Source organism: Thamnophis elegans, chromosome Z (genome assembly GCF_009769535.1).
Source record: "Thamnophis elegans isolate rThaEle1 chromosome Z, rThaEle1.pri, whole genome shotgun sequence".
NCBI lineage: Eukaryota > Metazoa > Chordata > Lepidosauria > Squamata > Colubridae > Thamnophis > Thamnophis elegans.
Window position 1 is genome coordinate 32169267 of NC_045558.1, and position 14761 is coordinate 32184027.

The 14761-nt window shown below is 36.6% G+C and overlaps 1 protein-coding gene across 1 annotated transcript in view; it reads left to right on the forward strand.

Moving 5' to 3' along the window:
• Positions 1 to 14761, forward strand: part of DYNC1I1 (dynein cytoplasmic 1 intermediate chain 1) — a 184136-nt gene that overhangs the window by 146434 nt on the left and 22941 nt on the right. Inside the window, 1 exon segment of the mRNA XM_032236979.1 lies at positions 11911 to 12051. Within this exon segment, the coding sequence (XP_032092870.1) occupies positions 11911 to 12051 (141 nt within the window).

The following is a 14761-nucleotide window of genomic DNA, read 5'->3' on the forward strand; positions in this document are numbered from 1 at the left end:
TTTTATTCCAGGGGTCATAATGATAATTGTTGAATATCTTATTTCATATGTTTCATTACTGTACATTTCTGAGAGTGTGTGTGATAGTTATAGCAGTAGCAATTAAAGTTATATACTACTTCACAGTGCTTTACAGCCCTCTCTAAGTGGTTTACAGAGTCAGAATATTATCCCCAACAATCTGGGTCCTCCTTTTACCAAACTTGAAAAGATGGAAGGTTGAGTCAAACCTGAGCCAGTGAGATATATATTCAGGGCTGGGATTCAAAAATTTTAGCAACCGGTTCTCTATCCAGTTGCTGAGTGGGTGTGGCCTACTTAGCCTCCTTAACCACGGCGGGGGAAGAGCACTTTCGCCTTCTGCAAGTACTGGAGGCTTTTCTCGAGACTCCAGGAGCGCAAAAATGGTTTCCTGCAGGCTCCAAACATGCCCGTTTCTAGACTTCCAGAATTTCCAGGAGGCCCGTTTTTCACCGTCCCAGAGCCTTCGCGTGGGTCCTGCACTTACCTGGAATCCAAAATGGGCTGCATGGAAACTCCTGGGAGCGGTGGGATGGGCGGAGCCAACAAGACCTTGCAAGTACTGGTTTGATGACCAGATATAAAATTAGCATCTGGTTCACCCGAAATGGTCTGAACTGGCTGAATACCACCCCTGTATATATGTGATAAATAAATTCTAAGGAAACCCCATTTATTATTATCCTTATATTCAACAAAGATAACTGTGAAAAACATAAGCCTCCTGAGTTAAAAAGTAAATTATATAATATACATTATATACTTCAGAAATGGCTGGAAGAAATTATGGAGCAAAAGATCGAATTGAAACCGGAATCATTCTCATTAGGAATATTATACCCAAAAATGGACAAACAATTTCAATACATAATACTACACATACTCACTGCAGCTTTTGTACAAAACTGGAAACAAATCAATATACACGCAGATGAAACAATAATTGGAAAGGTACTTGAATGTGCAGAGACGGATAAAATGATCATGGAATTAAAAGAAAGTGAAGAATCAGAATAGAATTTATGTGGCTAGAAAACAGAAGTCAAAACAGGGAATAGTCTTTGTTTTTTTTTTCCTAGATTAGTATTGAATAAAAATTAGTTACTAATTACTATCAAACTTAAAATATTGACTACAATGTGAATATAATGGTGATATGAACAATTGATATTATTACAAGTGTTAGTACTACTGTTATTACACTATTAGAGAAGTTAAAATTGATATGAAGGCAATGTAAAATGGAGAACTACAAAGGCTAAACATGAACAGAAGACTGTATAAGTACTTTATATTGTTATGTTTGTCTTGGGTTTTTTTTGGGGGGGGGGTTGGTTATTTCCCCCCCATTTTTAAAGGTAAAAATGTTTAATAAAAAACTGATTTCCATGGGTATACGTATGCTGGTCTTGTTGTATTCGGGTCCTTTCCCATGTAAGATTGAGATTGTCTTCGCAACGTTTTGCTGAGGTCCCACTCGCCATCTTCAGGCTGGTGTTTTCGGCTTTGTGCTTGTGTGAGTAAAACGTGGTCAGAGCTGCCATCTCTCTATAAACCTTGGTGAGGGAGTGTGGAATGCTGGCTTTGTTGCTGTAAGTGGGTTGATTGGCTGTGTAGTTGCATCTGATTGGTAGATGGAGTTGATGTTTGTAGATTGGTCGGCTGTTTCATATTATGCTGAGGTGCTGGCTGTGTGTCCATTGTTCTTTTGTGTTGTAACGACCTGGGTGGTGGATGGGCCTCATTTGTTGATTAGGGCTGGTTTCCAGATGTCTGGTAGGCAGAAGGCATCGTCACGTTTATTCATGTTGTGGGGATGTTTTCCTATTTTGATGGCTTTCATAATTATTCTCTTGTTGAAGTGTTCAGTTTTGGAGATTAATTTGGTTCCTTCAGCACCTTAAAGCAACAGGACATGAAATTGATTTTGAAGGAACCAAATTAATCTCCAAAACTGAACACTTCAACAAGAGAATAATTATGGAAGTCAATCTTACATGGGAAAAGACCTGAATACAACAAGACCAGCATACCTACAACCATGAAAATCTACCAAAACATAGATTATCTTGGGCATTTTGATTTTTCTGGTCTCAGTCTTCTATTTACTTACTAAGGGCAACCTTGGGAATCAAAATCTACTGAACATTTTGCTAGGAAATTTTAAAATATAAAATGAAAAAAAATTGTTCTAATAAACATATTATAATCTCATGGAGAAAATATGCAGAAAAATATACTTCTCTCTGCACTTTATAATGTACACAATATTTCCAGAACATTTATGGATGTACAAAGGGAAGTAGAACATGTATAGATGCAGAAAATGGATGCACAAAAATATGTTTTATTTGAAAAAACTGTTTGTCAAAATTATGTACACTAAAATCAATTCATAATGCTCTTATTAAGAGCATTATGCACAAAAGATAAAGCATAATGTTTATCAGATTGTTAGCTTTATTAAAAATCCTCTGAATTGTGTGAAAAGCAAATGCCCCCAAATATGTTCAAGGATAGTATTTAATTTTACAAATCACTTTTCATTTTTTTCTAATATCAGCAATTCAACCCACTTATTAGCATGAAATACCTATATATTTCCATTTACTTCAGTTAAATCTCTTGTTGGACAGTATGAATTATCTCTATGGGATGAAAACTGGGTTTTCTTTCACACTCTCACAATGTTTAGGTCCCAAATGACTAATAGAGCAGTAGATAATAGGTACCACAATACAAGCTTACTCATTTTAAGCCAGAATAAGTGTCCTACAATGCCCTAATTGGTTGGTCTTATCTTTGGCCATTGCACTCAAGGTTGCCTTTCTGTGACAATATAAACATCTTGAAATGGACCCTGGGGGGGGGGGAATCAAACTATTTGGGGGAAAGAAAAGAAGCTCCAATTAAATTTATGATGTCCCACAGCAAAGAGTCATGCATGTACGCAGAGCATGTTAATCATTTCAGTGAACCATGTGTCCGTCTATTTGGTAAGTAGCATATTGGCTTATATGATAACAGTTCTGTCTGTTGTATAAGCTCAGCGTTTTGAGTTTTGTTCAGAACTAAAGCAATGAATGAATTTTCTTCAGAGCTCAATTTTGTTGTCAAAAAGCCAAAGTGATTCAAAGGAATGGGTGGAGCTGCTTGTTCAGGCAGGATTTTTTACTTTTTGCCCTTTACCTCTGGAGCCAGAGGTCTGGCTTCCATCCAGCTGTATGAGGAGAAGATTATGGTCTTTCTCTAGGTAATTTGAAGGAGCAAAACCAAAACGAAGACGGGTGGTCAAAAGTCAGCACTGAGTTTTTCCACAATGTTTTTCTTGAATTTGCTTATCTATCCCACGGTAATCACTGTATTTTTAAAAAAGACTTCGTGAGCAGTCACATGTGCAAAATAACAGTTTTCTTCATATAGGATAACCTATATGTACGTTATTGGTAGAATAACGGCTGCAAGCATGCAGAAAAATAAATATTTAAAACAGGGAAAGATACTGCTTCAGCAAATGGCAGAAAGTGACTATCCTAAAAATTCAGAGCAATATGTATAAATAAAATACAAGTAATTGTAGTCAGTTCTGATAAGCTTCAGAACTTTTGCATTTGCTGATAATAAATTTGTGGAAATGCTTTAATAGATAAACTGGAAATTGAGCAAAAGGCTTAAACTCCAGCAGTAATTGTAAAACCATTTATTCACAGAGAACCTATTCTGAAGTTAATAGGTGTTCTTGCAGAGTGGTGAATATAGAGTTAGATGTCTTCAACTTCTATACCCCCAATGCTAGCATAATTTCTGTCTTCGAGTAAGACCATATTTTGTCAGGCTGATCTGACACTTCATCAGTTGTATTCAGTTTTTAAAAGGTACTTGTCATAGAGGCTGTTTTTTAAATATATTTATGCATTTTTCTTAGGTATTTTTTTAAAAATTTCAATCCACACTGTACTTAGATTTGAAGAATCTGAGTCATGTTCCATCAAAGATAGATAAGGCATAATAGAATGGGGTAATCTATCAAGACTACAAAACAGTAATTTAAAGCATCAAAGCTCAAAAGAATGAGAAAGAAATAAGACCAACTGGCTCTATTAACTGTTTAAAATCAGAGTGCTTTTGACCATTATACGGCAATTTTTCTCGAACACATTGATTTCTGCTTCTGTAAGATTGACTTTCCTAAAGTAGCACTGCTGAGCAAAAGGCTCAGCTCTTTCTATCGCATAAACCGTGGTCTAACTTGTATGGGCTTTATTAATTTAAGTAATTTGAAATGCTGATTGCTTGTCAAACTTTAGGCAGATAATAATGTAAAAATAATTTTAAAAACCCACTTGCTGTTTCTGATTGAAGAAGCTTTAAAAATCTCTGTGGGACATAACTATTTTTACTACTCTTATAAAGAGTTGGAAGATGGCAGTAAGTCTGACCTCAGGATGTCAACTATTTTACACAAGTTGTCTTGTCCTCAACATCTTTGATCCCCAATATTTTCTCCTAGCTAGAGTTCCTGAAAATAGCAAGTTCCCTAGCTGTACAGAGCTTTATAGGTAATAAATAGAAATAGTGCTGGGATCACTTGAATTGGGTGGGAAATCTACTGATGACCAGTGGAGCACCAGGAAAATGGATGGTATTCTTCTAAGCTTGTTAGTGCTGATCAACATGCATTTTGTACCATTTTCTTAATCTTCAAGGACAGCAGCCACATATAAAATCAATTATTATTGTCATATCTTCAGCATCTCCGGTCTAGAAACTTCAGCTGGTTCACTACTGCTTCACATAGCTGCCTTTTTTTAATATATCCGTTTTATTTTACAATAATCTTACAGTATGAAGTAAATTGAGAAAAAGCAATAGACTCAGACCAATCAATCTGAAGCAGCATTGCTAGTCCAAACTTAACACTACATTTTATAGTCTCCACTGCTAATTTTTACTTTTTTCAGACAATGAATCAAACCTTTCGTTATTTGAATAGTATTTTTAATTGTTTTTATGTTGCTATAATAACAACAATCAAATCTATGTAAACCCAAGGGAGACTTTATTTTTGAGATGTTACATTTTTGTTTTCTTCTTTTGCTTTAACCACTGACAAAAAAAAGATTATGATAAATTATGTTATAATTAAAATTAAGTTACATTAATATAAAAACATTTCATTTTGTTTGTTTTTTGTCTTAATAGTAGAAAAATAAAAAGGAAGTACACAGCAGGGTAACAAAAATTAGAAATAGCTTGCACATAATAGGTTAGGCATAGCTATGCATGCATAAACTTCATGCAACTCTAAAAAATGTACTTGTGGATTCAGCCCATGTTCCTCCAAGAACAGCACTTTTTAAGGTTGTTGAAGAAGGAAATTAAAAAAAATATTAGAACAATCAATGACATTTATAAAAATTAAGTTAAATTCAATTTTTAAAAAATTATCCTCCTCCAATTAATATTTTTGTCACCTTTACAAACACACACACACACACACACACAATTCATTTCATGGAAGCTGAGTCTATTATTAAGAAAAAGTGGATTGTATTAGTAAAATGACCCTTTCAAGTACAGTTGTAAAGACCAACAATGGTTCAAAACATAAGATCTCACATTCATTCATTCTTCATTCATTTGTTCATTCTTTCATTCATTTTCGATAGCCAGCCATCTTAAGCAAGTGGCTCTGAATGGCAAACAATCACAAAATTAAAAATTAAAGTATGATAGGTGGCTGGATGGAGTCCCCAAAGCAGTAGGCGTGAGCTTAAATCAACTTCAGAGGATGGCAGAGAACAGGAAGGCCTGGAGGAACGTTGTCCATGGGGTCGTGATTGGTTGGACACGACTTCTTAACTAACAACAATACAAATTAAATATATATGGCAACTGAGAAAAAATTATCATAGATGTCAGTATTGTCAGGAAACAGGAGTCTCAGCCATGCTCTTGTTTATTTATGAATTAATAAAAGGTGTTGTTTGCATGACTAAGAATTTATTGGTATTCCAAGAGATTAGTAGGAATGATTGATGCTTGGGCTCTTTTCCTGAATAAAAATAAATAACATTGCATTGTAAATCTAATGTGGAAACAATTTCTTCTTTTTATTGATTACTTTTTATAAATTTAACTATGCTGGACTGATGTTAGAAGAAACCAGAAAACTTAATTATTATGTTATCTTGGACTCCTTGTCTTGCCTTTCTTATATAATTTCCACATGCAAGTAGTACAGGTTTCGTATCATTAGGATGTAAATCAGGACATAAACAATAAAGCAAACTCCTCATAACAATTTTGTAGTAAGCCTGCAATAGTCTTGCTCTGAAACCAACACAAAGTCCAAACTTATCAAGGAAGATATAAATAACATACAAAATAGCTCATAGTATGTGATAGAAATTTACAAAGAGTCCTTAAGTGTTGAAGATCTGGAGGGTTAGATTATTCCAAAGTAGAGGGTGTTTTTTTTTTTTTTTTAGAAATGACCAAAGATGAGTAATTTTTCAGGTTACCTAATATTCTTGTTCTGGATGAATGTTAAAAAGAAGTTGTGAGGAATTAGAATAAATACTATAAGTGTCCATGCAAGTGAAGTTTAAGACTAAAGTCCGATATACTAGACAGTAATGGATATTTCTTCTGAGTAAATATGCACAGGATTACACAGCATATTAGATAAAACTTTGCCAGGTACAAAACAAAAGTGTCAGGTTGCACTAGGAGCTATTGGAAATAAGACACAATGGCTGTTCTAGTTTGAAAACAAAGCCCCCCGTTATTCGGCTTCCTCTTTAACTTTATCAGAATATATGAGTTCCTTGCAAAGCAAAGCCAAGAAGTTGGTACTTCTTACTATTATCAAAGGTGGATATAATTTCAGATCATGTACTAAATAAAAAGCTAATACAACCTCATTTGTGTAGCACTATCTTAATTGTGTGATTCATCTTCCATTTTTCAGAATTTTTCCCAAGGATAATAATTATTGCATTTGACAAAGGTTATATAAATGAAAAAGAGTACTTCAAGCAAAGATATTTGTTTTGGGGATAATCAGGAAAGTGCTATACAATCTTGCATAGGAACTGATTTTACCAATGGAGCATTTTGAGTTGAAAATGACAAGCCACACCTTTTCTCTTACAATGGCAACTACCTTCAATGTGCTTTCTGCTACCTTTGTATTTTTTCTAATCTGGAAAGGCTAATGATGGATTGTCCAGAAGAATGCCAGATATCTGTCCCTCTTTCTTGCCCTTTGAACCTGTTGTCTTTTTTCTGCAGCAGATGAAGATAAGACAACCATAACCTTTATATATTCTTTTGCTCTCTTCCCTTCATGCTTCAAGCATAAATTTCAAGAAATAGAGAAGTATGACAGTTTTTAAAGAAAGAATGGAACAAATTCAAAAAGCACTTTTTTCAGCCCTTCTCTCATAGCCACTCATACCTACCAACATTAGAATTAGTGTTTACCTGGCCCCAAATGAAGTGCCTTATTAAGCTTAAAGAGCCCCTCAGCACTATAAATCTTGAAAAACTCTAGTTCTTGAAAGTGTTCTCTTTTGTTGAATATTATTAGCAAGTGTTCTCAGGAGTTTTGCGGGGGATGCAGGAATGAGAAAGTGGGGTAATGTACTTAACTGCATACACAATTTAGAAGAAATATAATTGAAATGACATTGGCAACTTCAAATTTGTACAGGTAGTTCTGTGCAACTGTTCAGTTACAATCAGAAGTGAGTTTCTGCCAGTTCGCTCCGGATTGGGCGAACCGGTAGTAGCGGCAGTGGGAAACTCCACCCACCCACCCAGACACTTCTGTACACGTGCGCGCATGAGCAAACAGGTAGTAAAATAAATTTAAACCTACCACTGGTTATAATGCACTACAAAAAGCTACTTATGATTTGGATGCTAGCATCTGGGCCTCACCTTAAGGTCATGTTATTGTATTTTGAACACATGGCAATGGGCAATGTCTCACTTAATGACCACCATAGTAAAGATTGTAAAGTCGGATGTGATCACTTGGTAACCGTTTTATGACCATCTCCACTTATGACCAAAATTGCAGGCTTAATTATGGCTGTACATTGTACAAACTACTTGTAGCAGTTTGAACACTAATTATAATCAATATTCTGGAACTTGCTTGATTTTTGGAGAAGACTAACAATTGTTTGCTAGACATCTCCATCATTTACCAGAACAGTTTCAGGGAATCTTGTTTAGGAAAAATTTCAATTTAGAGTGATACAAAAAATCACTCAAAAAAGTAACTCAATAAACCTAAGAACGTTTGGGGAACGTTGGTGCTGTCCGAATGAATGTCTCTAAAGTGCTTTTTCAAGAGGCAACTGGGCTTTCTGGTTTTTCTTTGAAGACATTTGTGAAAGGTTACTCTTTTGAAGACAACAAAGTCCACATTTTGGACAAAGAGGACCGCTGGTTTGAAAGATAGGTCAAAGAAGACATCTATGTCAAAATTGAATGGGGAGAGGTATACAACATAATCCATCTCCAGTTTACAACAAAGTCCTTTCAACAATTCCCATACCCATTTGCACTAGTCAGGTGACTGTGAGGACACAGATAAACCTCCAGGTGGCCCTAATAACTTGCTAAAAGAATACAAATGACCAGCTGTCTGCAAGGAGCATAAATCCTTCCATTCCCTACTATCCAGTCAGGGCTGAAGAAGCTTTTTGGAAGAGAAATGAAACGTCCTCAAAGAACAACCAAAAAGTCCAGTTGCTTGTTGGAAAAGCACCCTGGGGAACCATGACCTGGATGACTGAGAATCTCCATTGACATTTGTCCAAATGAAGGCAAAGTGAAAACAATATGGCTCTCCGATAAGTACAGTAAAAAAAATTCACAAGCTGGAAAAACAATTCATAAATGTGTTTAAATTATTCTTTCTATGAAATGACTTGTCTCATGAAACAAACAAATCTGATAGATTTTGTTTAGCTTTTAAGCAGTTAAATGCTAGTTAAAACCTGTGAACATGTCCACATGATTTCCTTTAAGTAGTGAAGTTCTTAACGAATGGCGCCTCCTGGATTAAGAAAGATCATCCACGCAGATACACCAGGGAGGCAGCTGAAACTTTACCGCTAGATGCAAGTTTTTATTTTCATCTTTCTGTGTACATACTATTCTTTGAGGTAGGCCATCAAAATAAGGGGTTTATCAAAAATTGCTAGAAAACCTTATAGAATGAGCATGCTAACTCTGGCATTTACATGGCAGCTCTCCTATTGGGGAAAGACCTAAACAGAGCCTGTTTTGTAACTTGTATCTTCACATGCAGTACTTAAGAAGCTGATCATATTAACCTCATTCTAAAGCCACCAGAATTATGTCAAATCCTATTACTTCACATGAAAAGTTATTATTCATCTATGATTGTCTGAATAAAAGAAGCAGGATTTAACAGAAGACTTAAGTGAGTGGATAGATTATGGATGTTTATAATGCAATGTGTTCTCCTATAAGATACATAGTTTAAACATTGGGAGAAAACACTGAGCAATATTTTAAAATTCTTCTTCATGAGCTCAGTTTCCATCTAGATTTTATAACATCATCATTTGACAATTCTAAACATCACCTGATGAGTTGCTGCATGATGAATTGAAAATAAAAAAGGCAAGCAAAATGAAAATTCATTAAAGAAACAAAGAAGTCCTATTTTCCTTCTATTTTATTATTCTATTTTAAGAATGATAGGTACCATGTAGTCTATCCTCCCCCCACCCACCAGTTCTTTTACTTTATGGTTTTAATGCTCTTTCTCAGATATGAAAAAGAGCAATGGAAAAATTATGGGAAGTGAGCAACAAGGGGGGAGGGTCTTTTTAAAAGCCATGTATGAGCCAAGGCATTTGCACAGTAAGTTTCATGCAGAACCTTTGAGAAAAGGACTATTTCAGAGGTCAGCTTTCGATACAGTCTCTAAAAGTCTTGGACAATACCTCATAACTTCCTTGCCAATGTTGATGGAAACCCTAGTCTAACATTTGTGGAAAATATCAGATTGAGAAAGGCTAGTCTCAGCCAGCGCTGTCCAAATATGTCTCCGTGGTCATGTGGCCAGCATGACTAAACGCCAAAGTCCATGGAACGCTGTTACCTTCCCATCAAAGGTGGCTCCTATTTTTCTACTTGCATTTTCATGTGCTTTCGAACTGCTAGGTTGGCAGAAACTGGTACAAATAACGGGAGCTCACTCCATTATGCTGCACCAGGGATTCAAACTGCCGAACTGCTGACCTTTCTGATTGACAAGCTCACCATCTTAGTCACTGTGTCCATATCTAGATATCCTAAAATGTCTGGTCTGGCTAGATATTTTATGCAACTCAATTCCTATAAGGTTAATTGTCTACCAAAATGAAGAACATCCTAAAACTTTTTTAGATCATACTGAGAATTGTGGTCATTGAGATGTGAAACTACAACTTCTTGCATTTCTCACCTTAAATAGTAGAAATGTAAATTGTAGCTTGCTGACATCAGGAAGGCGACAGGTATTCCATAGCTGCCCTAAAACACTTCTGACACTAAACAACTATTGAAAAACTGGTCATACTTAAAAAGGTTCAGTCCTATGTCTGAATATTTGATTCATGATCAATTCCATCTTATAAAAAAGTGTTAAATCCTCATAACTTTAATATTGAAATTTCCCCAAATTTTCAAGTATATTTATGCATTCATATTCAGATATACACAAATATTCACCCATTAATCTGCATACATGTAAAAGTCCTGTTGTTTAGATTTCTGTGTTGGATAATAAGAATATTTAATTTCTTTAGTTTCTGGAACTTTCATTGTCATTTAAATGTTATTTTACTGTTAACTGTTTGGGAATTACGCAAAGCCATTATTCAGAAATGAGAATAAGGAGAAGCAAGTAAGTATAATGAATTATTCATGACACCCAATTATATGTTACAGTTCCCATGTACTTTTAAACTTGTCTTGCCCGCCTGTCTATTGTGAAATGAAATGATGCGTAAACTCGTAAAAGTCAAGCGGCAGCGCCACACTCTTGGCAGCTGCACGCTCTGAACTTCGCCACCTCTTTTCTGAAATGAGAATCTCAAACACGAAGTTTGGGGGTGTGTGAGATTTGTAAACCCATCTAGACTCATTGCTCTTTCAAAAGGAAAAACGGGGAGAACAAAAGAAACGCTTGAAATTAAGGCGATGCATTTCGATTAGGCAGTTCTATTAGCGTAGGGCGATGGTACAGAGAACAACTTTTAGGGGACCGAGTTCAGGCATTAATTTAGCTGATGAGGAGGGGGCGAGGAATAGGAAAAATTTGTGCTGGGCTTGGGAATTTAGCGCAAGCTGTTTGCGCTATTTGCGACTTTGCGCAAGGAGCACTAGGTGGCAGTCACCGTCTTCGCTTGCAAAGCGGGAGCCTCTCCGGAGACTTCTGTGTGTACGCGGGAGCTTATGTGAAAGAGGGAACGAGAAAAGATTTTCCGAGTAGCCGTCTAGTCGATCCTATAGCATAAACTACGGGTAGCGTTCCCCTACTTCCTCGGCGGTGTAGTAGCAAGTAACAGCAGCACCCCTTTATTTATACAGTATGCAAAGTCTGGGAAATAGTTCCCCTTCCCAATAATTTCTCGTTCGCTTACCCCCACCCCCACCCCGGTGGCTGCTCCCCGAGAGCGCGCCGCCGCAGGCCCGCCTTCTGCGTCCTCGGACCTTTCATCTGCGGAAAGTTTTATGACACTCGGTTGAATGTGCAAAGTTTTTAATTAGACTCTCCAGACAGCCCGAGGCGGCAGTAGCGCCACGAAGTCTTCCTGCCCTTCCCCTCTGCTTTTTTGCCCCCCCCTTTTGCAGCACAACAAGCCGCTCTACTCCTTTGAAGACAATGCCGACTATGTCTACGACGTCATGTGGTCCCCCGTGCACCCCGCGCTCTTCGCCTGCGTCGACGGGATGGGCCGATTGGATCTCTGGAACCTGAATAATGACACCGAGGTGAGGCGGGGAGAGGATCGGGGCTTGGGAGAGGAGGGAGCTGGCGACTTTATTGCCTATTCTTTCTTTTAAAAAAACTTTTGCAAAGAAAGCGGGGAAGAGAAGTGGGCTGCCCTCCTCAGACTAAGCCTGTTCGTGGCTTGTGCAGTGTATTCATTTGAGGGAGGAATGGACTTTTCCTTCTTCTTGACTGCTCCATGTCCCTACCCAAAGCTGCCACAGATTCCCACGCCTTAGGCTTTCAGGGAGAAGACCAGCCGTAGTCTTCCTCGCAGGAAGCGTTTTCGCTGCTCTCTCTATGCACGGTGTCTAAATTAAACACTTCTTTCACCCTTTATTCTTTTTTTTTCTTTCTCCCTGGCAAATCGAAAAACCTGAAAATCTACCAGAAGTGTAGAAGACCCCCCCCCCGGTTGCACAGTCGCTTTTGCTGATTTGTGGAAAAACATTGCCACTGATACTCGATTATTATCACCACACGAGGCCCGGTGCGCCACGTGAAGGCAGCTGTCCTCTTCTGCAGAGGGGCTGGCGTCTAATGGGCGACAGTACCTACTCCTCCCACTCGACTGTGCCAGATTCCTTTAGGGTAACTTCCCGTTTGTGGTGGGCTACATTTCCCTTCATTCCCAGCCAGGAAGGCTATACTGAAAATGATGGGAAGTGTAAACTGGCATCTATAGCCTCACTTTTATCTGTTTATAGATGGCAGCAAAAAGTGATTTTTTGGGGATAGGTGAATAACTAGTTTTGTAATAATCCCCACCCCCTATTTAACCATGCTTCTCTATGTTATAAAGAAGATTTTTGTCTAGGCTTTATGTTCTTGTGTAAATAGCAGGATTAACTATGGTCAAATACTCAAGAACACGGTTCTCATTTTCTGATCCAGAAACACAAGCAGAGATCTTCAGAGTAAATTGATTAACTGTAATTTAATTGTTTTACATGATGACATTTGTGGTTGTGTTAAATGCAGAATGCATTCTGACAAATTTCCTTTAATATTTTTCTACTTTACTGCACAAGTTTATATAGGATCATGGATTAAAAAGAAACTTGTTAACAAGTTATTTGCATGCATAATTCAAGTGTCTGATTCAATATATTAAGACATAACAGCTTGCTTTTTTTTAGCTTAATATTGTGCTACAATAATAACTCAGCCATTTTGGTTTGCAACCCATAGCTTAACATGGTGATAACCCAGCCAGGTGTAATTATTCAGGAAACCGGATTTGCTTAACCTGGACATTGGTAGAGCATCTTTTACAATTCTCTCCACTTGGCATTCTTCACTGGGAATGCTGGAAATCTCAAGTCTGTGTATTTGAAGATAGCTCATTTGAGTTGTATACACTGATTAGGCAAAACTATTGTTTTGTTCAGTGGATGAATTCAATCCAAGACTGCATTCTGGGATATGTATTTCTGAGTGACCGTGTATAACATTACATTGTAAAAAACAATGTCCTGAAAAAAATCTCCACAATTATGTTCTTTTCATAACAAAAGAATTTGAGCAAAGGTTGCATGGTTTCAGTCCTTTCCTCACTTGGTTAACATGTTCATTAAATTGAGTAGGCCTGAAAGCTTGCTAAACCTGTAGAAAGTTGGGTTTAAAGATAATTTGGCAGAGATCAAATTTTGTTAAATTCTCTGGAATTTATATTAGCTATCATTTTAAGTATAAGCACTGTCTGGTTCTATTGAATTATTTGGTCAGTATTTAGCCCGCTGAATTCAGTGGGGCATCTTTCTGGATATGGATGCTTGTATGTGCAGCTCTGTTTGAATTTTGGCTATTACTACTTTTCTAGTAGTATTTTGTACTGCAGTATTAAGTAGCAATCCTGATTCTGGATAATTTTACTGTGGCTTTATGAACCTAGCTATTGTGATTTGCAAATTATAGTTTATCGCATAGCGTATTACATGAATCCAGCCACTTTTTTCCATTCAATAAACTATGATAAACTTTGATTTAGTGCAATGTGTGAACTTCCTCTAAGCTTCATAGTAATATGGGGAAAATAAAAATACATGGAAGCGCTAAAGCCAGGAGTAGAGTGATAAAATGATGTGAATTACATCATTTTAATATTAATATACACAAGCAGAGGAAAAATTGCTTCTGAAGAAATGTAGATTTATAGTGATTAATAGAGAAAATAAGCCGAGAATTTCAATAAAATATTGTATCTTTTATAGTAAATGGATTTATAGTGTTTTTTTCCTCAACTATTTTTAAAAATATATTTTTTAAATTATCTATTTTAAAAACATGAAGCATTTTAAGATTAGATTTTTATCCTTCATTATTTAGATATAACTCAAGGCAGTGAACATACCTAATATTAAGTATAATATTACTTCAGATTACAATTTCTGTGCAAATCCTGGGTAGCGTCCTGCATTAGGTCTGATTTACACATGCAGCAGAAGGATGTTCACTTATTATAATAAATGAGTTATATTTTTCTAGTGTTCTTTTATAGAAAACCAACTAGCAGACCCAGGTGGAATACCAGTCGTTAGTTAAGACAAGTTAGACTTGAAAGAACCACTTTTTCTCAGATTTTTCTTGAGGAAAAGAATGCATGGGAAAAAAATTCTTTGCTTGCAGACTCTTAAGGGTTTTCTGTCTATTCTGAACTTCTCTTTCACAATATTACATTTAAAGATATGAACTAAGCTAGGATATTTATTA